The sequence below is a fragment of the Aethalodelphis obliquidens genome, unplaced genomic scaffold (genome assembly GCF_003676395.1).
Source record: "Aethalodelphis obliquidens isolate GAN/ISIS:26980383/991018 unplaced genomic scaffold, ASM367639v1 scaffold11, whole genome shotgun sequence".
Lineage (NCBI taxonomy): Eukaryota > Metazoa > Chordata > Mammalia > Artiodactyla > Delphinidae > Aethalodelphis > Aethalodelphis obliquidens.
The window spans coordinates 16,213,568-16,240,893 of NW_020837955.1; the positions used below are offsets into that span (position 1 = coordinate 16,213,568).

The window sequence follows — 27,326 nt, forward strand, 5'->3', positions numbered from 1 at the left end:
TACTTGGTAAGCCTGAAATCTAAAACGAAGAGGTCATTTATGTTACCTCTCCTTGATCTACCAGGTCTGTCAATCCATAAAAGAAGGCAGTTAGATTAGTTTGACCAGACTTGTACTTCAAGTCTTCAGGTTGATTATTACTCTGTAGGTGGCTACAAGTGGATTTTGTGATGATTTTTCTTCATTATTTTCTTAGGTGTAGAAGTAAATTTTGAAGGTTTTAATTTCCATCCCTTTTCTTTATTTTTGTAAACACAACACCAAACTGGCCCCTTTTTCGTCTTTAGCACTTTCTGTTCCCTCAGTGAGAAGTCAACTCATTTAATGTAATCGTTTCTGCCAATTTATTTATTATACTGAGAAATAAAAGTCTTCAGGGCCAGCTTACGTTAGTGCTTTAGGTTAGTCATTTCATGCTAACACTATATTCTTCTTTAGTTCCTTGCCCTTATGGCTGCTGTTGGGCTTTCTCTTACTTTTTTTAATTGGTGGAGTTAAAGTTAATAGGAGCTTTTTTAATACAGTCTATCAGCTATTACCTACTTTCTTTTCTCTTTGATAAAGTGGAAACATGTTTATTCTTTATCTTTCGCAAAATACTTTTTTTCCCCCACATTTGTTCCTTTTCTGTGTAAATATTTTCAGATCCTCTCTTCAGAGGTCAGGACAGTAGAAAGTATGCTGATTTAAGAATTAAGGACCTGGGTTCCAGCTTCAGGTTTTCACTGATTATGTAATCGTAGGCAAGTTACTTAACACCTCCAAGCTTCCATTTTTTCTTTTAAGATGAAGAAAATATTTTTAGGTCTCATCCTAACCTGTATTTCTGTATTCTGTTCATGTTCTATATTTATAAATTTAAGCCTCACATTTTCACTATTTCTTTGTGCTTCTCAGTTTGTCTCTCTATTCTTGCTGACTTTATCATATGGTTTACCACCAGAATTTCCTCTTATATTTACATATATTTGGTAATACAGATCTACAGTCTTTTGTTGGAAAGCATTAGTGTAGGAAATGTTTCAGAATTCTAAACTTTTCCAATTTTAGAAAAATAATATATTAATACATGTTTCATAACACCAAAATCGAACACATTAGCATTAATATTTCTGTGGCCTTATGTCCTTTCAGGTTATATTTACCACCAAAGGAGTTTTGACCCCAAACTTTTTAAAAAACAAAAAACTTTTTTTTCAGTGCTACTTCGATTTTGAAATCGTGGATTATGGACCAGTCATTCGTTTCTCTACTGCTCCTGGATTTCTTTTCCTAAAGCTTTCCATATTGCCTCTCTGGTTTAAGTTTCTGAGTTTATTGAAAAATCTGAGTTCTAATAATTCACTTTTCTAGTCTCTTCACTTTTTCTTGGAACCCAGGACCACTTTTTGATTGTTTTCATCCAAGGTTGCCTTTGCCTTTAGATCCTCTCCTAACTTTTCTCTGAATCAGAACCACAGTCAGCCTTCCTAGGAAATCCCAGAATCCTTTAGACAAGCCAGTTATCCTTCGTGCTATCTCCCTGGAGAACCTCAACCCAATTTAAGCCTGCCTTAAAGCTGAGTCACATGACACTGAGCCTTCAGTTTGGAATTTACTGACCCCCATTTTTTGCCTCTTGTAACTTTGCTGCTATTTTCAGATAATGCCACAAGATGGTGCCCAAATAGCAGCAAATTTCTCTTTCTCACATTTCCAAGTGCCAGTTAGCTTCCTTATCAAGTTCTTTGCCCTTAAAGTTGAGTCAAATATAGTATAGGAATTCCGTAAGGGATTCTGCTGATTTGGAAAGATATGTCAGAATAGCAAGAATTAACTCTAAACTCACCTTGATTTCTGTAATCCCCCTGGTTCATGACTTGCAAAATCTTTTAGTCGAAATAATTGCCCTTGGAAGGAAGCACTTAGGCTTAATCATCTACATTTTATGGTGTCAAGATCAATGACTGACTAGCCATGAAATTAGAACTGGTATTGTGGCATCTAGTGAAGTCCTTGGGTCACCACACCGTGTCAGGGCTTTATTGTCTCAGGTATTGGTGGAAGTGTTAAATGGAAACTAAGCTTCTGTGTTAAAATTTGAAGATGGATTGCCCAGATTTGTGCATTTTTTGTTTTTAGAAACAGTTCTTAGTTTCCCTCCATTATATGTGGTCATTTTTCCATGTTGGAATTGGTGTTCCAGAAGATTTCTGGCTCCTGAAAGTGCTCTGAAAATATTGAAATTTGATTTTCCTGTGAAATTTTTTTTTCTTTCTTTTTTTTGTAGAATTGTATTAGAGAGATATGACTAAAGCCCAGTGGCTACTATTTCCATTTGAGCAAAAAAGTAGAAGAAAAATATTGAAACATACTCTTGATGCCTATTGAAATATTTATATAGATCAGTAGACTGGGAATAATGGGCAATTTTACTGAAGCACTAACACAGTTTAGAAAGATAATTAAAATAAATATATTATCAGCAAGACAAAAATCTGGATCCTGCTCGGTTCTGACTTATTCCATATGCTTTTTATTTCTATTAGCCACAGCTCTTTCTCTTTTTATTATATAGTAAGAGAAACATTGTTCCCACTTACAAAGCACTTGGAAAGTTAAAAATATTGACTCTTGGAATCAGGTAAGAGAAAACCAGGGGATTCACCTGTCTCATGATTAAAGTTTGCCTTGTAATTCAGATTAAGTGAAAGTCACTGGTTATGTGAAGTTATACTTAACCATCCTAACACTGCCCTTATTTACAGAGAGAAAACAATTGGAAGCCAAGCAACGGGAAGACATCTGGGAAGGCAGAGACCAGTCTGCAGTTTGAACATCATTTGATGACAGGGATAATTCCAGGAATTCAGAAAATATTTCCAGTCTTCAGAGGATTTTTCCAGAGCTCTGTGTACATGCAGATGTGCATGTTAACGAAAGAAAGAGATAAGCGATCGAGACAAGGGCTGATGAGGTATCGGAGGAAGACAGACTCCTGTTTGTCTTCACTCCTAAATGCAGTTCTTTGGAACTGCCTTAACTGTGTTGGACGTGGAAGGAAGCCATCAGCTAGGAAGAAACTTGGAAGATGTGACTTCCAAGAGTCCTCTGGACAGGGCAAGTCACACTTCCAAGATGTTTTAAGCAAATGCAAAACAGAGGATTCAAACCTGTGATGATGGGAGATTAAGGCACCGCAAAGGCAGGGTGTTCCTTAGTACCTCACAAAGCTGAGAACAGCAGTATTGCAGGGGGCGGGTGAGGTGGGCAGTCAGAGGGGAGGGAGCTGTTAGTACAAGGAGATGGAACGGTATCTGGAGTGCTTGGTATTCACAGAATCTGCACTGCCGGTTCCAGAACCCCAAAGTTGGTGAACTGCAGCAGGTGTAGGTATTTGGACTCCAGAGCTTGTACTAAGCTGAGTGCCTGGGGCTGCTCCAGCCGCATGGCAGCCTGGGGCATGCCCGCTTCATTCCTTACAGGAAGCCGGTCTTGGGAGCTGTGTGCCAGTTCCAGTTTAAGCAGTACTATCACGTTGTAAGAGAAAGACATTAAAGCCCATTTTATGACATGCATCACTCTGCTGTTGGCCAGTTTTGTCATGCCCCTAAAGAAATTAGAGAGCAGTTCTTCCCTTATCTTCACCCCTGTAATGCTGTGCGTGGATTCGGTGGATCTGTTGGTTTTATTGATCAGCAGTAGACTGCTGATCATCTCTGTGCCCCAGAGTATACTACAAAATACTCTCCTGGGATTGGTATGTGGTGGCTCCTCTCCCCTTCTTGCCCTCTTTGCACATCCCCACCCTCTTGCCTTTCGCCATTTTTGTCCAATCTGACATCCTGCAGGAGGCATCTGGCACACAGCATGTTCTTGGTATGATCTTCTCTGCCTTTGCCACAGGCATTTGGCAAAAGCCATACCAGCTCGTCCATTATAGTGAAGAGCAGCGAGTCACACACCTCTGGGCAGTAAGAGATTTCCTAAAAGACGTGGACAAGTCAGAACAGTCAGCTCAGGCTTTATCCTTCTCATATCTGCATTCTCAGTGTTTTTGAAGAAATCGTAGTGGTAGACCTCCAGATGCTGAGAGAGCAAGAAATGATGTCTCATTGTGCTTTCAGTGAGGGCAGCAGCCTCATTTTTGTATGATTTAGTGCCCATGACAATGATGGGTTATAGCATTGCCTAGAAGATGGTGTAGTGGGGCTCCGTCCAAACGTTCCTCAAATGACACTGGCCGTGGGTCTTGATCCCTGCTGCTGTTTCGGTCTTAGAGCCCTCTTACAGTTCCTCAGCATTGTTTTTCTCATCCTTTGTCTGTTCTGAAACTGTCCCTTGTTCATGTTCAATACCTCCATTCCAAGTTTGGAGGGGTCATTAGGTCCTCTCGACCCTCTGCCCCAGCACTGCTTAGGGCAGCTGGCTGTACAGCTTGTGCTATCATCGTAGGGAAGTCTGTTTGAACAGTATGGCTGCCTTTGAAAGGAAATGCAGGAAACTAGCCAGGTTTCGTACTGAACAGTATACCTCTGAGGTAGACCTTTGCTCTGTTTTGATTCTTCAAGGCTGAGAATGGCCTTGGGTGGTAAAAAAAAAAAAAAAAGTGATTGTTCCTATCACTTGCCTTTGAGGGTGCTTCCCCTTTCTGGCAGCATTTTGGCTTCTAAGGGCATTGTTGATGGTAACACATAGTCCCGTGTTTATTACCCAGTTTTCTTGTAGTACTCATAATTTCAAGAAGTTACTTTTGTCCTCATTCTAATGCTGTGTACTTGGTGGCTAGTAACTTACACTTTTTTTCGGATAACAGTCAGCCACCTCTAACTTTCAGATTTATCCTTATAAGTAGATCCAGAGAAAGGATTTTTTTAGCCAAAACTGAAAGCTAAGGAGTGCTCCTGCTTCGGCCCTTAGTAGAGAATGTGCTTTTTAGTTGTATTTTTCCAGTAGCTGGAATTGATGTATACTGGCTGGAGGTAAGAAAGAGCACCTGCCCTGACCCAGCACGGACTACTTGAGCTTGTCCAGACAGGAATCAGATCCTTGGTCATATCTACACCATGCCTTTGTACACTGAGCTAACTGGAGAGCACCCTGTAGCTGCCACTGGCTCCTCGGGTAGATATTTGAGAAGACAGCTAACGCACTCTGCTGTGTGTTATATGTTGCTTCATGTATGTTGAACTTCTGAATCCCAGTATCACCTGGAATTTATAGTAGATAGAGACATTCCCCTTGAGTTCCAGTATACTCCTCATGGAGTGGAAGTCTTTGTGGAATAGGAATAAATTAGGCATCTGAATGGTAAGCTGAGGTTCCTAGTACTTCAGTTTCTCTGAGACAAGAATGCCGAGGTGAAAATCATCAGACATTTTTGGTTCCGTCTGGAATTTGGTGGTTGCTATTCTGTTAACATTCCTCATCTAGTTACAAGTCATGCCAGCCGCATCTTCCCATATCCTTCCCTTTCAAGTCAGAGGTGTAACGGCACAACCCTTGTATAGCTTTTTCCAAGAATTAGAACTGGCTGCACCTATCAAATGTGTGATGTGGGCAGCAAGACTGAGACCAGAGCCGGTGGCTGGCTGCCTGGCCTGCTTTTTCTGGCCTTCTTGGAAACTTGGATCCAGCCAGAAGCTGTAGGTAACCTCCCTGCCTGAATCTAGTCATCAGTCACCACACGCTCCCCCGCCAGCTACACGTTCTTTCACAGACCATTGGGTGCATGTGCGAGTATAATGTTGTTACTGTTTGGGAGATGTTTGCTGGATCCAACAGGAAATCAGTCCTTCCCTTGTTTACCTAAACTGCCATGCCAAAGTAAAGCTCTCCCTCTGCCCTAATGAAGGAGGTGAGGGAGTTGAGAAGAGGGATGGTAGAGGAGAAGGAAAAGCGCGCTTCTTTGTATTCACAGAGGATACCCCAGAGCGGGTCCCTTTTTACCGGCTAAGGAAGGGCAGCTCTCGTATGTGAGGACGGGAGGACTATTGTAATCTTGCCCCATCTACCACCATTCACTCTGGCCTTGCAGCCTTGGTTGTAAAAGTTTACCATCTTTGGACTTTTTCTTCTTTCCTCCTACTTTTCATCCCTTAACCTTTCCAACCCATGTTTCACCACGGAGCCTAGGGAGGGAATTGTGAAGCAGACTGTAGGCTGATGTCGGAGAAGTGCAGTGGGGCTGTTGTGAGTAGTATGTGGGCTCCACACATCTTAGTAACCAGGTCACCAGCAGTGAAAAGGGGGAGAGTTAGGGTGCTGAGAACTGCCAAGAATCACAGCCAGTCTCGTCTTTGTAGCAGTCCATAGTGAGCAACCTTTATTGGCATTAGGGCATCAGACCTGTAAGGATCATCTCTCAAGTGTGTCTTAGTGGAGACAGGATTAAGAATCATGTCCAGGAAGACCATGGGATTTTATACCATCTGAGCAAGGGCCTGCCAACAGCCAGGTCAAGCAGGGATGGTGGCCTTTCCTAGGTTTAGTCCTTAACTAAATTAAATGTTCCCCTTCTGACCTCTCCGTAGTCTCCTGTCCTCCACTCTACCAGACCTGTCTTCTTTTTCCTGCAGAGATGAGCGGCCTGTTTGACCCATGTTCTTTCCACTGCAAAACTTTATTCAATGCAAAATTCACTCCAGAAGCCTGGGGGACCCGACCTTTAGGCCGGTCCTGAGGCGCACAGTGACCTTGCCTGCCGGGGTCAGGACAAGTGTTCTTCCCTTGGCAGAGGGCCTGGCAGCAGCTGGGGTCCACAGCACCCCGGGACTCTTTCTGTTCGGCCTCCTCTTGCTGCTCTGCGGGAAGGCCATATCTGGCCACTCCTGTGAATCTTGCCCCGTCTCAAGCACTCGGTAACTGGTGGTTTGGGCCCGTCAGGAGATAAGGGGATGCCTGAGGCCTAAGCTTCCAGGATATTAGAAACACCCATATGTGCAGTAGGATAAAGGTAAGGGCACTAAAGAACAGACTCTTAGAGCGTATGGTAGCTGAATCCTAAATGCGGACCTATCAAGCAAGGGACTGAAGTCACCAGCTTCTTTGCCAGTTGTGACTTTGATACAAGTTGTGTTGCACAGAGCTCCTAGCAGAGAGCTGACCTCTCCTCCTGTGTATTTCGGTCCTCCTCCAAGACATTTGCAAAGCACCATTTAGATGGGGGACTGGGCCACAGTCCATTCCTAAGGAACTGATAGCTCTTGAACCATGAACTCTGGGGCAAGATCCGGGAAGGACTGGGTCTCCTATGGAAGAGGAGCTCAGCTGAACAAAGCCCAAAGGCCATAGTCCAGAGACCAAAGTCCCTCAGGGGATAGACCCAGAGCCATCCTGAGGGAGCAGTGCCGCCCTGGTGTGGTGATCTTGCCATCAGAAGGCTTCCTGAGCTGGTTCTTGGTGCCCCTTGGCACTGGCCCCTTACCCTCTGAGTTAGGGCTCTGTGAAGGGCATGGCTCCAATAAGCTGAGGTATCTGGTGTGTGGGCAGCAGCTGGGGGTGCGCAGGGGTGCCTTCAGATGAGGTTGTTCCTGAGACGCTGCTCCTGTTCCGGGGAGTGCTCTGTGTTAGCTCGGTGTGCGTCCCCTGCGGACCAGAGGAGGGCAGGTAAGTCGTCGACCTGACCGGAGTCTCATCCCCTCCCTGACAACGTCACAAACACCAAGACATCCTGCCCAGCTCAGCCTTTCCATCAGGTTAGTCGTGGGCACAAACAATCCGTTTTATGGAAATGGATGCCAACAGATGCGTAGCTGCAGGGACATCGGGAAGATAGGCTTTTGAGTGGGAAGGGTTGTGCTGGCCACTCTCCCTCGCCCCTCCCCAGGTTCATTCTCTACCCTTCTTGTTCTCTCATGCCCTGGAGACCTGACCCCTAGAGACTGCCGACTGATGTAGGTCACTGGGAAGAAACAGCACGAGATTAGAGGATGGAAGGAGAGAGGCCAGGGCATTTCTTCCCCTCTTTGTGCAGTGATGGTCTCCTGCCCGCTGCTCCCTCCTCCTCAGTGCTAGCGCTCGCCTGGCTCCAGGACACACTTTGCCCCTTCAAGCCCAAGGTGATAACAACATTCCACTTTTGCTTATCCCTGGACGTCTCAACACTCCTCATCTCCTTAGTCCTACTCACACCTCAGTGTAGTCCTCTCATTAAATAACAACCTACTCTCACCTGAGTGTGCCCTGTGTTTCCTGCAAGGACCCTGGAGGGGTCAGAGCTGGGTAGTGTTCTTTCCTTCCTTGCTGCCCTGGCCCCCTTGCAGCCTGCCCGCAGCATCACGGAGGCTGTGCCTCCACGCCGGCAGCCTTAGGTTCCAACCCCTGATCTCGCTCACGCTCCTGTCTCACTTAATGGCAGCAGCATCTACGCAGTCTCACGATTTTCAAATCCTTATATTCCTCTTCTCACTGTCTTCCATCTGTTGCCAGAGTTATCTTTTGAAAATCTGATCTGATCTCCCTGCCTCCTTGGCTGAAATTTGTTAGTGGTTCCCAGAAGCCCACGGGATCAAGTCCATTCTCTCAGCAGGAGCCACCGTAACCCTCCCTGCAAAGAGCTCTAGTAGGTGTGACTGCATAGCCGTATTTTACAAAAGAGACAGCTTCTGAGGAGGAGATTTCCTGACTGTCTTAAAGCCAGAAGGTGGTGGAACTGGATTTGCTGCCCAGTGAAGCCCTCTGAAGCCAAATCCTATGCGCCTTCTCCTCGTCCCCTCTCTGGCCTGTGCCTCTCCTTGCAGCCAGCTCAGATGTCCCTTCCTCTGTGAAACCCCGGCTGGCCTCCAGGTGGTTGCTCGGAGGGCGCTCTGCTTGCTCAGCAGTGGTTCACAGCGCTCTGGGGTACCCAGTAGGACTGGGGTTACCCATTTGCGTGTCTGCTTACCCTACCTGACACTTAGCTCTGCCTGTTACTCCTATTTCTGTTCCTAGTGCCTGGCAGTGCTCAACACAGAGGTAGGTCTTAATAAATGTTTGTGGACTAAATGAACACACCTGCCCCACCCTCTGTGTGCGAAGCGTGGGAGTGACTGCACACACCCCACAGCAAATACAAGCACTTTAAACTCTAAGGTAGAGGAACTGCTTCCTTTCTGTACAGGCAAGTGAGGCAGCCACCTCCTTACTCTGCTCCCCACTGGATTGTTGCTTCTTTGCCTGAAATTACCAATCCTGCAAGTGTCCTGAGCCCTGTTCTCCGTGGTCTGCGTCCTGTAAGCAGTGATCAGGGCTGGCGGTAGCAACACGGATCCGGGGGACTTCTACGTTTGCCTGTGAGGCAGTCAGCCTGGGATGGAGGCAACTAAGAAAGACCCTATGAAAGGAAGGGGAGAAATAACAGGCTGGAAAGGGGAAATCCTGACATGGCCTGAAGTAACAGGAAAGATTCCAGGACAGATGGCAGACTGAGATTACAATCCAAACAACCTTAAGGACAAAGAGGGATGTAGGAATAGTTACTGGATGGGGCTGATGCAGCTTGTTCCAGAAATCTATGAACTTCTATGAAGTTGTCAAAGGCAATTCATCTCTGTCCCCTCCCCAGCCTTGTACACACACTGAAGTCACACACAGGGACACAGGGTCTTCCAGCTCCCCGAGCTCGCATGGGGCTGGTCTCACAGTGGCCCGCAGTCACCTGTGTGGCAGTCGTGCAGCCAGACCCGTTGCCCATCGTATTTGCAGCGGCACCGCATCACGTTGTTCGAGAAATCGGACTCTGCCACCTCGAGCTTGGGGTTCACAACCACCTGGGGTGAGAGATGGGCCAGCTGAGAACAGGTGACTGGGCTTCTGAGTTGACAGTGGCTGTGACATCCTTTACATTTGTTGTCTTGCAAACTGTGCTCGTCTTCTTCATTAACCCTTACAGCCACCCCAGGAAGGAGGCAGTAAGGTCCTTATTTTATAGATGGGGACTGAGTTGTGACGTGCCCCTTGTTCACTGAATCAGGACTCAAACCTAGGTCCTGGATTCTGATCCCTTCCCCTACGGTGTAGCTCCTTCAAGCGCCAGACCTGGCAGAGATCCTATTTATGAAGCTCTCTTTCTTCATTTGACCTCAGGGAGCCTTTGGAACATCTGGAAGAAATGGACCTCCTGTGGGGAATCCCTAAGCTCACTTACCTGGAAGATATAATCCCCAGGGCCCACGTCTGTGATATCCACCCACTGGCAATCAATGTCATGTCGGTAGGTGTCCCAGCAGCCAACGGTCACTCCCTGTTCCCCAAAGTTGGCACATGCGTAGCGCCTCTGCATTCCTGTAATGGAGGGTGCTGACAGTTATTGAGTCCCTGAATTGCCAATTAAATGCAGTCAGACTAGGGGCCTGGGCTTCAGCTAAATATCTTGCCTGTTGGAGCCAGAATTCCTACTAAGCATGAATCCAGCACCATAGCAAAGCCCATCTGTGACAGAGATTATTTCTTTGGATGCACTAGTGGAAATTCCTGTTGGCCTAGGAAATGTGATTAGAAGATTCCAGCCCTACTACGCTAATTCATTTGCCCATACAACCCTGAGGAGAGCCAGTGTTTTACCATGCCATTTCTAAGGGCTAGGAACTGTGGGTGTGCGAATAGGAGTCAGACAATCAATCCATGCTAAGTCCCAAAGGACTTAGAAGTGAAACAGGTCTGCAACTATTATCCAAAAGAGAAAGCGTTAAGCATTTCAAAAGTGGTACAGTATGTTGGGAATGCAGAGGAAGTAGAGAGGGTAAGAAATTGATCTTTTTGAGTCGCCTTGAGTGCTGACTGTTGCCAGGCTGGAGTCTCCAGCTGCCTGAGGCTGTTAAGCAGGGCAGAGGGGATCCTGAGCCCAAAGGGGCCGAGGAATCTAACAGAGGAGGATATGCCGACAGGAAACCACATACCTGTAGGGCAACTTGTGTCCTCTAGACAGAAGCTGGCCTTGTGCCCCTCAGCCACCTTGGAGCCATTGAGAGTGAGCAGGTCATAGTGGGTGAAGACCTCAATGCTGTGGTAGTGCCTGCAGAAGGGGCAGAGCTGTCAGGCCAGCAGCAACAGGAGAGGGTCCTCACAGAGGAGCTGGTAGGGAAGGCTGAGGCACTAGGCCCCATCCTTACCCAGAGAGGAACGTTACAATAGCAGGGCAGTGCCCTTCTCCCCCTCAAACCCAAGATGAGTGTGACCCGTGGCCTACTTTCCTGGCACCCCTGCCAGGCAGCAAGACAGCTGCCCTCGTCACCTAGGGTCTCACCCGGGTGAGGAGAGGTCAAAGCTCCAGGAGGCTGCCTGGCTACAAGGCCTGAGGCCTGCAGGTGGAAAGAAGAGACACGTCCAGGGACCAGCCCAGGAGCCGAGTTGCTGAGTGAGGAGGGATGCTTCCTCTGCTCCCTGCCAGCCTGGGCCCAAATTGCTACCACTGTTTCCAGTTCTAATGACAGCTCTTCATGCTGCCGGGAAAGGTACTTATTTTCTCAGCAAGGCCAAGTCCCAAAGTCACTGCCTGTTCTTCTCAGCTTTCCCCACCCACAGCTGTGTCCTGAAGGAAAAAAACACCCTTTTCCATTCTGCCTTTGTCACAGACATCACCTCTCCTTCTGTCTGGGCTGGAGGCTCCTGATAGGAAAGAACACTCATTGTCTCCTTCCAGCGCCAGCAGCTCTTCCTTGCGGGCCTCGCTTTGCTGCTGCAGAAACCAGCTAGCTTTTTCTGCACAGCCAGCATCCTGGACGGGATGGCTATTTTGGGTCTCCAGGTTTCTAGGAGTCCCCACTTCACCTGGCTTTTAAAGACAAGGCCTCAGGGCCAACAGAAAAATTGTCCACTATCATTCTAACAGAGACCAGCTCTGCTGGCAAGGACTGCTCTGTTGGACACTGTGGTGGAGATGGACACGTGGGTACCTCCTGGGCAGCCGACGGAGTGATGGAGAGGGCAGGTTGATGCTCCTGGGATTCCTCACTGCCTCCCGGAGGCAAGGCCAGTGAGGCGTCTAGGAAGGAAGGCTCTTTCCCAGAGCGCACGCCCCTCCCAGGAAGGCTTGCCCGTAAGAGACCACACCGGTTGGCTCCCTGGACCCTGGTTTTGTTCCCCTAGAGCCAAGGCCTAAGCAGGCACTAACCTGTGGCACTGGTGCCAAATCCAGCTGTGGCGTCCTGTCTTGGGACGAAAGTCGGCCCGGCCCAGGTTGTGGATCTGTGAGGAGAAGCGCAAGAGGCGCCGGTGTCCGTAGGGCCAGTCCATGCTGTCAGCGGACCGGGAGAGGCAGTTCTCTTCATGGGCACAGTACAGCTGGCTGAGCGGGCGGTCCTCCAGGTAGGCCGTCTGCTGCACTAGCTGGGCGTTCAGCACGAGGTCTGCAGCACCTGGGCACGGTGGAGACCCAGAGGCTAGGAAGGCAGCCGGTTTGGCTCCCTGGCCTAGGGGACAGCCTTGCCTCCAGACTAAGCTCTTTTGGAGGCGCCGGAAGAGTAGGGCGGTTTAGGAGTCAGGAGATGTGAGCTCTAATAGCAGGAAAGCTCTATCACCTTAGCCTAAGCTTGCTGGCTTTGGGGCCAGACTGCCTGGGTTCCTCTCTTGGCTTGGTTTTTAGTTACACCATTAACTAGCTCTGGGACTTGCTCAGCCTTTTGTCTTTCATTTTCCTCATCTGGATGACGGGGAGAAGAAGAAGAAGGTTAGTGTGATAGTACCTGTAACGTGCTTAGATCATGGTTGGCCCACGGTAGGCATGCGGTTGATGTAAGCTAGTATTTCTTCTGTAGAATGCGTTTCAGCCCATAAGTGCCTCTGTAGCCTAGCTCATATAACCCCGCAGTAAGCTCTGCTGACCCCTAGCTTGTTACCTCAGCTCACTCTTTCTCTGGGCCTCAGTTCCAGCAATGCGAGGGGCAGAGGGAGAGGGCTGGAGAGCTGGAAGGGTTAAGCACCGAGTCTGCCCCTGGGTTCTACCGTTCCGGTGCATTCTGCCGCAGTTCCTAAGCCTGTGCTTCTTCCAAGGGTCCTGTTCTACCCTGGTTGCTATCAGGGGTGTTCGTACCAGGGCATCCTGTGCATTCTCCTCTGAGGCATCGTGGACATTCTGGTGCGTAAAAATCCAACATGCTAGAGCCTGTGTCTCCGTAAGCTGCTCAGTGCCTCTCCCGTTCCCTTCCTGTCACGGGGGCTCTTACCCTCCTCAGAGGCCAGCGTGTTGTCCCTCACTGTGTCAGCACAGAAATGAGGAAGTGCACAGCTTTTGCATGTAACGTCAAGAGAGAAATTTGCCAATTCTCAATGTTTGTTCATGCAAAAACTGGGTTACACTTTAGATTTGGGGCAGAGCTATCATATGGGTGAGGCTTGCACTGACGATGGTGAGATGGGAACACGGGCGTCGAGGGTGGGAGCTTATTTGCTGGATGGTGTCTGTACTACCACTAAATGCTCTTGGAATTCCTGAGGCATATTTTGGAGAGAGCTAAGGGTATGCCCACTGACAGACCCCAGAATTCCTGAGGGAAAAGAGTGCTTTCAGAGAGAAGAAGAGAGGGTAAAGGCAAGAAAGAAGGGAGAAAAATGACAGAGGAGGAATGGGGATGACCACAGAGATGGCAGGCTGGCTGTCTGTGCTCAGCCGTTGTGAAGCATCAAATGCATTTAGGAAGGACAGAGGGGTACATGTTCCTGGGAGGGGAGAGACAGGGGAGCAGGCCCCAGTGTGCTGGGAGCAAGCCCCATCGCCCTGCAGGGCAGGGTGTGCTGTAAGGGCTGGCGCTCTTCCAGCGTGCGCTGGACAGAGAGGAAGCCCTAGAGCTCGCTGACAAGAGTTAAGGATGTCTGGGCATTGAAGCCTGGCTGGGAAGAAGGTCAAGTGGCCACTCAGGTTGGTGGCAGCCTGCAGCCTTTGGACTGGCTACGGTTATCCTGGCCCAGACCAGGTTGGCAGATGTCAAACAGATGCTTCTACCCCAAGAATCTGGGGGTGTGGGGCAGACCGATGCCTCAAAATGGTCTTGACCTAAAGTCTTTTGGCTAAGTCCCACAGCTCACCGTAGGCCCCATGTGTCCTCACATTTCCACACCCTCTACAACAGTTTTCAAACTCTTTTCTTACTACAGACTGTAGTAAGAAATATATTTAATGTGACACACATAAATAATTCCAAGAGAAAAATATTACCCTTACTAAATGTATCACATCATTGTTTTCTATCCTGTTTTTATAAACTATTGGTCGTGATGCAACGATTGGAAAACACTGTTGTGTATCCTTACATTTTCACATATTCTCACAGTAACTCACAGTAATTCTCACAGTAACTCCATGAGATGGGCAGGGCAGGGTTTGTATCCCCGTGTGGCAGGTGATTTGGCCCCACACGTGGTAAATGGCAGAGCTGGTGTTCTGCATCCAGCCCTCCTTCCACCCCTTAACCCTGCTGGCCTTGGAGCTGGGACCAGCACTCAGGGCCCTCCCTGAGGACAGGAGGTGTGGGCTTGCAAAATTAGGGGAGCCCGGGCCAGCCTGTCCCACCGGCCCCTCCCGTTACTCACTGTCTGTGCAGGAGACTCCGGCTGAGAAGTGCCCTGCACCGTGGGAGCAGTGCACCGGCCCGTGCCTTTGGCACTGCTGCAAGGCCAGCTCTGTGCCTGAGCAGTGCACCCCGCTCATCACCACTTCTCCGGCCCCCGGCGTCCCCTGCCAGTACCAGGTGTCCTAAGAAAACAGCCAGCATCACCCAGTCAGGGCTGAGATGTGCTCTTAGAGTCACCTGACTCCCATCTGAGGCTTGGACCCCATCAGACCACCCACACCGGGCTGTGCCCAGCCTTGGCCTGAAATCTTTAGTGATGCTACTCTGGACCCCTCTGGTATTAGAAATGCCTTCCACGTGTCAAGGCAAAAATCCACTGCTATGGCTTCCACCGCTGGCCCTGTTGCCATCACTCTCCCTGACGGCAGACCTCAGCTGTTTGAAGAGGAAGGTCCTGTTCCCTTCCTGTTCACTCAGGCCTGTCCCATTTCCCCAGCTGTTCTTCATACAACCCTAGATGGTCGGTTGTGCTCGGGGTTGAGCCCAGTTCTCCCGGGTGAAGTATGCCCAGTATTGCCTGGCAGGCCAGTGTGGGCGAAGCTGAAGAGGTTTCTCCATGGCAGCCATGCCCCAGGCCTCTTGATTTTGTTTCCTTGATATCTTTGGAATCTATCCACTTGCTTCCCCGGGTCCAAGCCAGCACCATTCTCAGCTGGGCTACTGCAATAGTGTTTCTCTGTACTCATGTTAATCTCCACCCCAACTGTTTGCCGCACAGCAAGGAAGAAATCTTTTAAAAGTCTGCATTGCGGGCTTTGAATGGTGTGGCCCATCTCCTCCTTCACCCTGGCGCTTCACGCCACTCCCTCTTGATAGCCACACTCCACCCCCGGCCCCTGATTTCCTCAACAGAGTCAAGCGTTCTCCGGCCACAAGGTCTTCGCATGGGCTCTTTATTCCTCCCCCACCTCGTCTGGCTCACTTCTATTCATTTTTCCTACAGACACAATCATGTGCCTGTTGTGTGAACGTTTTATGAATGACTGCATCCCTCACTTGACTGTATGTGGCGACTGACTGCTCCGTTAGGCAGGAACTGTGCGTCCTGTTCACCACAGTATCCCAGCACCCAGCATTATATTGGCACATGGTTTCACTCATAATTAACTGTTGAGTGAATGAATGAAGGGTCAGCAGCTTTAGCACAGGAAGTTTTGGAGCACAGCAAGGACCTACCTTGATGGCATGGTTGGCAAAGCCCAGACCAAGCTGTCGGCAGGCCACCATGGCTTCGCTGAGGCCCCAGTGGTCGCTGCACACGGCCCCCCAGCGCTGGACCCCATTCACGTCCACCTGCACCTCCACCACCCCCTCCTCGGGGCTGCGTCCGCCAGCCAAGCGCACCTGCAACGGTCAGGAGTGTGTGAGGTGGGGGGGGGGGGGCGCCTTAGCAGGGGAGAGCTCGGGGCTGCCGGCCTGGAAACCTGCAGCCCTGGACGTGACACTCCCCTTCTCTGGCTTAGTCTCCTTTGTAAAGTGAGGACGTTTTATCAGATAGTCCCTAACGTCCCTGCCCGCTCGAGAAATCTGACTGGGTGCCTGCACCTGGGGCTCTCACTCTGGTACTTGCCCTCCTGCTACCTGAAATCCTACCACTGATGACAATGTGCCTATTGCCAAGGGCTTTCATAGCTATCGTCTCATTCACAATGACCCTATGGGACAGCTGACCCCATTTTACAGAAAAGAACCAAGGTCTGAGGCGAGAGACTTGCCCACAGTCCATGTTAGCGTGACCCTTGAACTCTGACCACCCCACCCAGCCTCCCAGTGCCACTCCCGGGTGCTGACATCCTGTGGCCCTCTGCCCTAGGCACCGTCTCTCTCAGCTTCACAGGGGACCTGAGAGGGTGGGGTGGGAGAGCCCATGCACCTGAAGAGTCCCACTGATATTCTGACAACTCTGAAGGCTAGAACCTGGCCCTGAGGGGAAGTAGTCCAGGCCAGGGGAGACTCCCAGAGGAGAGGGCATTCCAGGCTGGCTCCAGGCAGGCTCTCATGAACCGCTCCCCACTGGCTCCAAGCAGTGTCCCAGGCTAGCTCGGGGCTCACCTGATCCTGGAAGCCCAAGTTAGGGATGTTGCATCTCACGGCAGCATCATTGTCATGCTGGCAACCACTCTGGGAGCCTTCCAGGGAGGGGCAGTCACTAAGGGTCCGCTCATAGCCCCCGCAGCGCACCTCACTCAGGTGGATGGGCCCCAGCGCTGCAGAAGGGAGGGAGAGAGGCCATGGGAGGTCCATCTCTGCAACCCCACACCTGCGGCTCCCCCTCCACAGAAGGGGAGAACCGGCCTGGGCCCTGGCACCCCAGGACCACCAGAGGGTGGACCGGTGGCACATCCAGGCTCTCCCACCCCACCCCAGGCCTCCTCGCTCACCTTGGCCCAGCTGGGCCCCAAAGAGGGCCTCCCGAGCAGAGCCGAAGCCGAGCTGACGACACACGACGCTGGCGGAGATGAGGTTCCACCCGTGGTCGCAGACCGTGCCCCACCGGCGGTTCCTGAGCACCTCCACCCGGCCCTCGCCCACCTGGGCCCCCGAGCGGAGGCGCACCCTCGTCTCCTGCTGGGAGAAAACCCGGCCTCAGGGAGGGCCGAGGAGGCAGGGGTGGGGGCTACACCCCCGGCAGAGCCCCTTCAGGACAGGCAGCGCCAAGGCCTGGAGTTCTGACTTCTGTGGCTATTCCTCTGAATAAGCTCTTTCTCGACCTCCCCCTTCCTCGGTGACAAAGAGCGGCCACAGTAATCACAGATTCCAGCCCTAACGAAAGAGCCTTAGGAGTTGGGGGTCCCTGGGCTTCACAGCCTGCCACCTGCTCACTAGGCGAGTCCCTTCCTCTTGCCCAGCCTCACTGCTGCTTTGTCCTTTGGGGCTGAACCCAGAGCAACACTTCCGCAGCAGATCTGTGAAATGATTTTAGAGACCTGCGGGGACATGTGTCAATGAAACGCACAGTGGGCAAGTCACTTCCGTTCTAATGGCCTCCCGCCTGCTCCGATTTCATCGAGGAGACCACCTCACATGGTGCTGCCCTGCCCCAGTGCCTACCAGCACCTGCTCATTGCTTTTTATGACGAAGGGCCAGGCTCGGGCTCCATACCTTCGGCCCTCAATGGGATGTAGCTACAATGTAATTACAGTTGTCAGCTTTCCATTTACGGTAGGGTTATAACTGTCCCTTTTAAGTAAATCCCAAAGTTCTACGTCCTGTGAGTTGCTCTCCTCCTCCCGGTCTGAACTGATGCCCCCTTGATAGGGGTGGTTCGCCGCTCCTCCCCTGCCTCCCCATCAGCGCCTCCCCGTGGGGTGGGGCCTGTGCCTCCAGGCCTGCATGGGACCCACCTCTGCCCAGGACTCCTTGCTCCCGGGCTTCTCCTTCAGAGGGCGGAAGCGGGGCCCTGCCACACAGCTGACCACAGCGTGCATGCCCCCCGGGCAGGCCGGCTGCAGCTTGCCCTGGGCTGGTGCCACCTGCACCTGGCAGTTGGCCATGTGGGGCTCTGTTCCCAGGCAGTTGACCCGGTGGATCCAGAAGGAATTCTTCTTTGTCAGGCTCTTCAGTCTGGAAGACAAGAGAGACTGAGGGCAGGGGAGGGGTTGAGGGCTGTGCTCAGGACTCAGGGAGGCCAAGGCACTGGGGAGGGGAGAGGGGACTGGAGGGGAGGAGAAGGGAGGGGAAGCAGGCCCTTCATGCCACACCCCTTTGCACCCTCCCCTGAGGGTGCTGCTCCTTACCTAGACTTGGGATCCTTCATCTTCGAATTCCAGACTTTCCTGGATGGGAACAAACAGGCGGGGAGTCGAGTGGGTGCAGAAGTCCTACCCGCCGTCACCCTGCCTCTCCATACTTGTCCTTGAGTCTGTACTAGACTCGGTTTGTAAACTTGTTCATTAATCTTACTTCAATGCTGAGCTTCACCACAGTCCTGAGGGAGTGGCCACCCCACAGATAACGATGATCTCCATTTTACAGGGAAGGAAAGCAGGGCGAGCAAGTTCCCTTGACTAAGCCCGAAGTGGGTGTCTCTTCTGCACCGGGCTGCCCTGGGGCAGGCAGCTCCAAGCTCGCCCTTCCCCCAGTCCAGATGAAGGTCAGCCTTCAGGGGGCAACCGGAGAAAAGGGGCCCTGGGGAAAGTCCTCTGGGGACAGGTGCAAGTTGAAGGCCTTTCTGGTGGGAGCTGCCCAGGCAGAGATACTGAGGCTATAATCAGGGCTGCCCTCCTCAGGGGAGGTAGGCAAGCCAGCCAGGCCCAGATGTGCAATTACCGGGCAGCAGGGAGTCAGGGGCCCAGCTCCCAGTCATCCCCAAGGATGGGGCCACGTGGCTGGCCTTGGAAACCAGGGTCATCTAAGTCAGAGACACGGGACAGACCAACTAAAAGTGATTGGGGATGGGCAAGGGTAGATGACTCAGATGTTTCGTGGGAGGTTTATCCCTTGATGAGAAACATACGAAGTTTTCACTGACGGAGCTGGTAGAACTATGACTCGTCATCGTTTACAGGCTAATGCAGTCTTGGGACAGTTCTGTCACGTTTCTGACAGAATATTTTTATGTTCCCTCTCCCAAATGCCGCCCCACCCCACGCCTGGCTTGGACGCAACCCAGTCAGAGCCTGGCTTGGATCGCAGTTGAGGAAATTCACTGAGACAAAGTTCAGACAGTTCCCTGCGGATTGGATAATTGAGGCCCCGATGCCCTACCGAGGCCCACAGCTCGTTGTTGGCAAAGCTTAGACCAGAACCCAGGCCATCTGTACTTGCGAGTAGCACTGTATCTTTACTAGTTAGGTCTAATTTTTTAATCAGGGACACAATTTTACATTTATTTACATTTCATTTGGGGAGTACTCTGCACTATAGTCAATTCTTTTTATCTGATTGGCAAGTACGATGTTTATTTTCTGATTGTTTCTAGAAACTTCCCAGGGTCTCCAAGTTCATCCTCACTCTTGTCTTAATTACTGAGGGATCCATAACCCAGGAAACCCAGGCACATTGCTCCACCGGGCCTGTTTCCCTCCCAATCCCAACACCCACTGAATGTCCTCCCACAGACACTACTCCTGCCAATCTCACTGCAGTCTCCAAGGTCCCACATCACACACAGACACGTGCACGCGCGCGCACACACACACACTCAGACGCTTCCACAACCCCGCCTTCCGCGCGGCCCTCCAGCCAGCCGTCCTCCTACCTGTAGTAGTGGCTGACGACAGGCGCCTCGCTGGGGAAGCCCAGCATCCCGCACACCACCCTGCTGTTGTTCCTGGTCCAGCCCTGGTCACACACCTGCCGCCAGTGGCCCTCGTACTTCACCTCCACAGCTCCCTCGGTCACCAGGCTCTGCCTCTTGGCACTGGCAAGGATGGGCTTGAGCCGCACCTCCTCCAGCCGCCGGCCCTGTGGGACGCGTGGTCACCGTGGGCCCCAGGATTCCTGCCCCCGCTGAGCCCGCTGCAGGTCTTCACGTGGGAAAGCTGGGGCTCGGAGCACTTAGAGATCACCCCACCCAGCGCCCTCATGGGACGGGCCAGGAAACAGAGGCCACGTGGCTCGGTCCTCGGGGATGATGGGGAGGCATTTGCTGAAAGCCACACAGTGAGTAGGAGGCAGAAGCTCGGTTTGTTTAGGGTCCTTTCCTCAACTCCAGGAGAACCAAGCAGAGCCATGCTCTCCTGGGGCCAGGATGGGAGCCCTTGGAGTCTGGGAGGCTTCCGCCAGGCACAAGGGGGCCTTCTTCACGCCACCCTGGGGAGGGCAGAGGATGGGCACAGACCAGCTGCCTGAGACCACCAGCAGGATCCTCTGGCCCACGAGACCCCCGCCCTAACCCTGGATGACTTAGACCGGTGCGAAGCCCCCTGTCAGGGCCTGCCCCGTTCAGTGGGCCACGGCCAGCTGTCCTCAGGCTGAGGCCGTCTGGCAGCAGAGGGTAGAGTCGAGAGACCTGCCCTGCCTGCTCCTGCTGTTCGGCTTGGGCTGTTCTTAGCTTGGAGCTGTCTGTGCCAGGAAGAGACAGCAACTGTGGCTGGGCCTTGTGGCTGAGGCAAGCCCTACCTGCTGCTGCCTCCCTCGTGGGGAGCAGCTTCAGTGATTCCGGCAGACCCAGCCTCTGATTCCCTGCCCGCCCTTTCTCAAGCTGGGGCCCTCTACCCGTGCACCTGCTCCAGGCCACAAGCAGGCCTCAGGGCCCCAGCCCGCGCTCTGCTCCCTTTCTTCTCCTTCCTCCTCCAGGCTCACCACCTGGACGCCCTCTGTCCCCTGACCCCCTCCTCAGCTCAGGCCGGGGCCTGAACGGCCTTCTCACCTGGGGCCCAAGGGCATTGGAGACCCTCTCAGAAAGGTAGCCACGCTGGCGCTGCGGGTGGCACACCACCCCGACGTCCTCCGAGTGGCTGCAGTCACTGACGCCCCAGCCATTAGACCTGCACTGGTCCAGGGAGCTCTCTGTGCCCACACAGTGAACGTTGTCCAGCCAGATGGGTCCTGTGTGGGAGGGGATGAGTGATGCTCAGGGACAGGCACAGAGAGGCAAGTCACGGGCTCTACCTCCTGGATAGGACCCCACAGTTATCAACATTCCTCTTCCAAAGCCTGAGTAGAAAATGGGGGTGGAGAGAGGAGTTGGTTCTCCTGGAAGTTTGGTATCTACATCCCTGCCTAGTGTCTCCTCTTGGCCTCAGGTCCCATAGAATCTGCTTTTGGAAAATGCCAGGTAGGTCTGTTAATTAGATCTACCTGTTCCCTCATTCATCCATCTAGTCATTCACTCAACAGCATTTGCTGAGCACCCATTGTGTGTGATTGCTATATTCAAGGAACTGAGAGTTGAGTGGTAGTGATGGTGGTGATGGTGGTGGCCTCACCGCAAGTGAGAATGGGAGAGTACGACAGGTCATTTGCAGCTGGAGCACTCAGGAAATGCCTCACAGAGGTGGTCACTTGAGCTGGGTATCAAAGGACTGGTGGGAACGTGACAGGTTCTATTGGAGCCTCAGGGAGCCCAGCCCCTGAGAGAAGCCCGCTACCATCTCCTCGTCATCCTGCAGGGGAGCACCGGTCACTCACCCTCCCCTGGGCCATACTTGGCGCTGTGGGCCCAGGTCAAGGCGGCTTCAAAGCCCAGCTGGCGGCAGGCCACCGTGGCCTCCTGAAGCGCAAAGTCGTCATCACACACGGTGCCCCACTGGCCCTGGTGCAGCACCTCCAGGCGGCCCTCCTCCGGCCTGCTCCCTGGGCCCACCAGCCGTAGCTTCATGGTGCTCAGTGACTGCAGCCTGCTGGGAGGGGTCTGGCCCAGCAGCAGGAGCAGCAGGAGAGGAGGGAAGGCAGCTGGTAGGGACCACATTGTGGGTCAAGGCACCTGGGAACGAGTAAATGTGACAATGATGACCACGTCTACCCCTGACCTCGGGTCTCTTCTGCTAGCAGAGACAAAGGGTAGCACAGGTCCCTCCGAGAGCGTGTGCGTGTGTGTGTGTGTGTGTGTGTGTGGTGGCATGGATTGGGTCTGGGCTCTGAGATTAGTCGATCTGGTTCAAACCCACCATTCCTTGGCCATATGACCTTGAGGAAGTTGAAGTTTAGCCTTCCCGAGCCTCAGTCTCCTCATCTGTAAAGTGGGGGTAGTAATCCTTATCTCCCAGTGCTGTTGTGAGTGTTGAATAAAGTATGGATGTAAAGTGCCTACATAAAGTGCTTATCACGAGCCTGCCACACGGCCAGTGCTCGATGAACAGCCATTTTTGATGTCGTCTTATATGTAGAAGGTGGGGTGCCTACACTTTGAGTCATGGGGAGCCCCCAAGGGCTAGACTGTCTGAGCTGGAGGAGATAGAGGGTATTTGGATCAACTTCCTGACTCTAGACATAAGGAATTGGGACCTAGAGAGTTTAAGAGACTTGCCCAAGCCACACAGCAAGCTCCACCTCCAGGTCCACCTACATGCATAGTTTGTACATTGAGTCAACGAACATTTTTGAAATATTTGCTTCAGGCCAACTATTAGGCCAGGTGCTGGGACACAGAAGTGAACACATCAGACACTACTCTCTGCCCTCACGAAGCTCAGAGATGAGGAATCAGAGAAGGGACACTTAACCAGGGCCTTGTTGGATGAATAAGAGTTCTCTTATTCCCCTTCAGAGAAGGGGAATTCCAGGTAGAGAGAACAGGATGAGGAAAGAGGGAAACAGGGAAAGAGGTGAGTTTGTGCAAGAGCAGGGAGTGCCCTTTCTTAACCCTGTACTGCAGTATTGGGGGCCTGGAGGGGACTGAGGTGGAGGGACGGGCTGGGGCCAGATGATCAAGGGCCTTGTGCACCGTGCAGAGGGTTTGCCCTTCATCCTGCAGGAAGTAAAGGGCCCTGGGAGGGTTTTAGGCAGTGACCACACACAGAAGAGGGCTCCCATCTCCAGGAAGCTGTTGTCATATGCTCTCTGGGTCCTTACAGGGGACGAGTTGGGGGCTCCCCCTCATACATTAGCAGCCTTGCTCCTAGGAGCAGGGTTGGGACGAGCACAGAGGACGGTCATCCCCGGTTGGAGCTGTTAGAGTATCTGCAGCCACCAGTGCCGAAGCTCCTCCACGGCCAGCTCTACTGCTGACGGGAAGCTGAGGCTGGCCTGGAAGTGGAGGGAGAAAGTCGGGTCCTGGGCTTCCTCTTCGGTGCTTGAGGCTTAAAAGGGCTCCTTCTGGGGAGACTCCCTCTTTCTCCCATGGCCACTGCTATTCTTAGGGGGATTCCTTAGCTGGTCAGTCTCAGTGGGGAGCGTCTTACAGGGCCCCCTGCCATTCCCTTCCCCACAAGCCGGTTTCTGGCTGAGAATCGGTCCTTGTTCCTGGCCGCGCCCAGTCCCACCCACTTCAGCTACCAAGCCGCCTGCTTTGGTGAGCCCAGGGCTGGGGGCAGTGGGCTCCTAGAAGTGCACATGATGAGCTCAGGAACGAAGCTCCACGGGAACAGGGACTTTGTATTGTGCCCCCAGTGCCCAGAGCAGTACCAGGTATGTAGGTGGCACCCCGTAGATATCTGTAGATGCGTGGGTGCAAGGTGGCATAGCACTGCGCTTAGGCGTGCAGACTGGGAGTCAGGCTGCCTGAGTTCACGTCCCGCCTCCACCAATTGGTTTCTGGGTGGTCTTGGGCAGGTGATTTAGTTTCTCAATCTCAAGTGATTTAGTTTTCTCATGGAGTTTATCCCCTCTATAAAATGGGGGTGCGATTCTTGTGAAGATCAAATGAATGAATACACGTTAAGCCCTTAGAAGAGCAAGCTCTCATCTGACAGCTATTATTAACAGCAACTGAAACAGCTACTACAGAACCATTGGTCTAGGTTGGTCCCAGCCTCTCTTTGGATAAAGAAGGAATGGAGGCCGCGTTCCCAACTCAACATCAAGTCCCCAGTACTGCTACCCTTCTTTGCGACACTTCCTTCTCAGACTTAAGCACTGTTTTCTTCATGTCCCTCCCCACTCAGGAGCCGGGGGAGGCTCCCTGCTGGCTGTCACCACATGCAGAAGGCTCTCTGCTGCTTGGGATGTTCCCATTCCCTCCTCCCTGCACCCCTAAGGAGGAGGTGGACAGCTAGTGACTGAGCCAAACCGAAGTCACTGTGGATAGAGACCTCCCCCAGATGACATGAGAGGATAGAAAGATTGGGCTCAGGGCCCACCAGCTGGTAGGACCCAGGGGTCACATTGGGTCTGGCCTGAGAGATGACCCCGCTCCCTGTCAGCAGCAGTCAGGATGCTCCTCATTCTGCCACCAAATTAGGTGACATGATTCAGATGCTTTCCTCTGAGACTCAGGTGCAACACCTCTAAAATGAGAGGGTGGCACTAGAGGTCCCCCATCTACGATATGGGCCAGGGGGTGGGCTGGTAAGGTCAGTTGTGTAGCTGTGGCTGACATCCCCAGAGTACTGTGGAGGTCTTATTAGAGGCTGTGGACACTCCTGGGCCTACAGGCCCCCTCCCCTCCAAGGGGCCTCCGTGGGGACAGGGGTGGCCTTCTGCTGAAGGATCCTGGTGCTAGATCAGCTCCCTTCTATGAAAGCCGCCCAGGAGGTGGATGGGCGGTAGCAGGAACCGAGTCATCTGCAGGGAGAGCCCACTTCCCAGCCCTCCTGCCCACTGCAGCTTTCGCTCACATCACACTTGTCTTCTCACGTTCCCCAAACACATCCTTCAGTTCCCAGCCTCCAAGCATTTGCTCTCACTGTTCCTTCTACTTGGGGTACCCCTTCCCTCAATCTCAGATTGTTAAATTCCTACACATCTTTCCACACCCAGTTCAAACGTCACCCCCTCCATTAAGTCCCCTGCCCGGACCCCCACCTTCCTAGCACTTGGTGTCTTTGCTTCCTGTCTCCACAACCCAGGGGAGTGTCTCCCATAACTGCTCCCCCAGAGCTGAGCAAAAAGAGGACCAGGCTGAGAAGCCCCCCTCAGAGAAGGAAACAGCCTCAAAAGTGGATCTTTTCCAAAGTGAAGGAGAAAGGGCTAGAGTGAGGCTGAGGAGGAGGGCAGGCTAATCACAATAAGTTTATTATACATTTAAAAATATTTATTGAATACTTATCTCCACTTTATAGGTGAGGACACGAGGTCCAGAGAAGCTAAGTAACTTGCCCAGCCAGGATTCAAACCCAGGCAGCCTGGCTCCAGCACCAGGTTCCCAGTCAGGAGAGAGATGGACACGGGAGCAGGGGAAGAAGGAAGGGAGGCAGGGAGATGAATGAAATTCCACCCTGTTGCTGGTTGATTTATGACCCAGCCGTGGTGTGAGGGCATCGGGCTGGATGCCAGCGCTGAGGGCAACCAAGTGGCAGATCCAGGATCCTGCCAGCTTGGAGGAGAGAGGCGCCTGATCCAGGATCCTGCCAGCTTGGAGGAGAGAGGCGCCTGATCCAGGTGCTGCCCGCTTGGAGGGGAGAGGCGCCTGATCCAGGTGCTGCCAGCTTGGAGGGGAGAGGCGCCTGATCCAGGTGCTGCCCACTTGGAGGGGAGAGGCGCCTGATCCAGGTGCTGCCAGGGGACTCTGGCACCTGGCTTGACCTGGCCTTGCTAGAGAGGCTGGAAGTGCCCAAGGGTATTCAGGAAAGAGCGCTGGGGTGCTGTCCTGGTGGGAACCAGGCTCCGGAACCACTGGAAGCCTCTTCTCTCTAGCTCTTTGAGGAGGGGGTGGGGTTTCCCCTCTCAGCCCTGATTGCCTCCCTGGGACCACTGATTGTGGTGACCTGACACAGTGCCAGCAAATATCCACGTGTCCAGGCATAGGACATGTAGAGTTTGAAGCCCTCTGCCCACCCTCCATCTCTGTCCCCAGTCTCCCCCCGACCCCCAGCATACTCAGTTTTGGTCTGTTTTTTTCAGAGAGCCCGGCTCCACCCTGCCTCTTTGAACCCTGTCACAGGAATGACGTCTGAACCCACCTGTCCCTTCCCCTGCCTCCCCCTACCCTGCCCCGGGAGAGGCCAGAGAAATGGCTACACTACACGCAGCGTGTCCACAAACAAGACACGCAGGCACCCCGAGGCCACGACGCACCACCCTGGGCGGCCATGGGGCCAAGCTCCCCAACTCGGTCACTTCCATTGGCAGCAGGTTGGTGAGCGACTAGGGGTCTAGGCTAACTGTTCATGGGACCCCCACGCCTGCCATTCCCAGCCTTCAGGAACCCTCAGAGACTTGCTGACCCCTAGAGAGACAGAAGTCGGACAGACAGGCAGGACAGCGAGAGACAGACCTGGCCAGGGGCCAGGCAGGGGCTCACCAGCTGCAGTGCGACGTTGCGGGGCTGGGGCCGGGGCTCCGCGGCCGGGCAGCGCTAACGGGCCTCCTGGGGCACCCTGGGGCCCTTTTATCCAGCTGCGGCCCACGGGCGCCCGCGCCCCGCCCCGCCCCGCTCCGCCCGCCCCGCCCTCCAGCCCGCCAGCCGCGGAGGAGGCCCGCAGGCCCCGCCCCCGGGCGGACCTGGACGCGGCGGGCGCCCCGCCCTGTCCGCCCCCGCGAGGGCCCGGCGACCCCCTCCCCCGGACGCGGCCCGGCGCCCACTTGCAGCCCGCCGGCCCGGGAAGTCCCGGGGTCGCTAGGCTGCGGGGGTCGGGGCAGCTGTTTTCCGTGGAGGAAACTGGCGCGCTACAGCAGGAGGGACTGTGGGAGGATCGGCGTTCCCGGGAAAAGACTGCGGCTCGGCGCCAGCTGGCTGCGTTTGCCCGAGTGCCGCTGTGGCCTCGTGAGTGCCTGTCGGAGGCGCAGCTTCCTCTTCTGCAAAGCCAGGTGGTGTGGCCACCATCAGAGCTGTCCTGGGGATTACATTCAGTGGGTCCCTAAGACGCGCAGCGCCCTTCACGTGGTAGCGCCTCACTGTCCCACCGGCTTGTTTACTTCGGACAACGCAGGCTCCTTTCGGCGGGGGCGGGCAGGGTGGCGAGGTGGCTCTGTTCAGATGAGGTCGGGATGGTGGGGTGTAGGTGTGCTGTCTTTGGGGTAACAGGCAGTCCTCTCCATTGCCCTGGTCCCTCGAAGTTTATTGAGTACTGCGGGGGCATGAGGCCCCTTGTACAGTTGGGAATACTGAGCCCCAAGAGACACGACTTGCTCCCCAACGTAATAAACAATAATGGAACAAGCTGAAATCCTCCACTACAACCGCTTACAGAGCTGAATGAGGCAGCCCTGGCCCTTGACAGGCTCCTAGGCGGAGAGTGTATGCGGAGGGTGGGGTGCGGGGAGACGGTGGAATAAGACAAAAGTAGGAGGGGCTGACAGAGGGGAGTCCCATCAAT

General features: G+C 53.0%; 2 protein-coding genes across 10 annotated transcripts in view; one reads left to right on the forward strand and one right to left on the reverse strand.

The window, feature by feature from the left end:
* R3HCC1L (R3H domain and coiled-coil containing 1 like) overlaps positions 1–3,557 on the forward strand; it is an 86,921-nt gene extending 83,364 nt beyond the window's left edge. For all 6 annotated transcript variants that reach the window (XR_003433865.1, XM_027112248.1, XM_027112247.1 and 3 more), the window contains one exon: positions 2,748–3,557. Coding sequence is in view for 5 of the 6 variants with exons in the window: in XM_027112248.1 (XP_026968049.1) it covers positions 2,748–2,815 (68 nt within the window). In the remaining variant the exon portion in view is untranslated. The remainder of the gene's footprint in view (positions 1–2,747) is intronic.
* Positions 3,558–6,275: 2,718 nt separating this feature from the next.
* On the reverse strand, positions 6,276–26,401 carry LOXL4 (lysyl oxidase like 4). 4 transcript variants are annotated; one of them, XR_003433866.1, is made up of 16 exons: positions 26,312–26,401; positions 21,601–21,895; positions 20,840–21,018; positions 19,727–19,932; positions 18,264–18,302; positions 17,871–18,090; positions 16,907–17,090; positions 16,578–16,732; positions 15,702–15,869; positions 14,485–14,647; positions 12,071–12,314; positions 10,857–10,972; positions 10,106–10,242; positions 9,617–9,728; positions 9,146–9,292; positions 7,454–7,566 (listed from the first exon to the last, which is right to left on the reverse strand). XR_003433866.1 is itself a non-coding variant. In XM_027112251.1 (15 exons), the coding sequence occupies exons 2-15, from the start codon at positions 21,878–21,880 to the stop codon at positions 7,496–7,498; spliced, it is 2,274 nt and encodes a 757-aa protein (XP_026968052.1). In that variant the 5' UTR covers positions 21,881–21,895; positions 26,312–26,401; the 3' UTR covers positions 6,276–7,495. The 4 variants fall into 4 exon arrangements, 3 of the variants coding, with proteins under 3 accessions (XP_026968052.1, XP_026968053.1, XP_026968054.1); XM_027112251.1 differs by lacking the exon at positions 9,146–9,292 and having other exon boundaries at positions 6,276–7,566; XM_027112253.1 differs by lacking the exon at positions 7,454–7,566 and having other exon boundaries at positions 8,029–9,292.
* Positions 26,402–27,326: the final 925 nt, after the last annotated feature.

Coding starts and splice junctions, on each gene's coding strand:
- LOXL4 (XM_027112251.1), bottom strand. CDS start 21,880: ATGTGGTCCCTACCAGCTGCCTTCCCTCCTCTCCTGCTGCTCCTGCTG. Junction 14,648..15,701: donor TTGCCAACCATGCCATCAAG/GTAGGTCCTTGC, acceptor CTGTTTTCTTAG/GACACCTGGTACTGGCAGGG. Junction 10,243..10,856: donor GGACACAAGTTGCCCTACAG/GTATGTGGTTTC, acceptor CCTCCATTACAG/GAATGCAGAGGCGCTACGCA.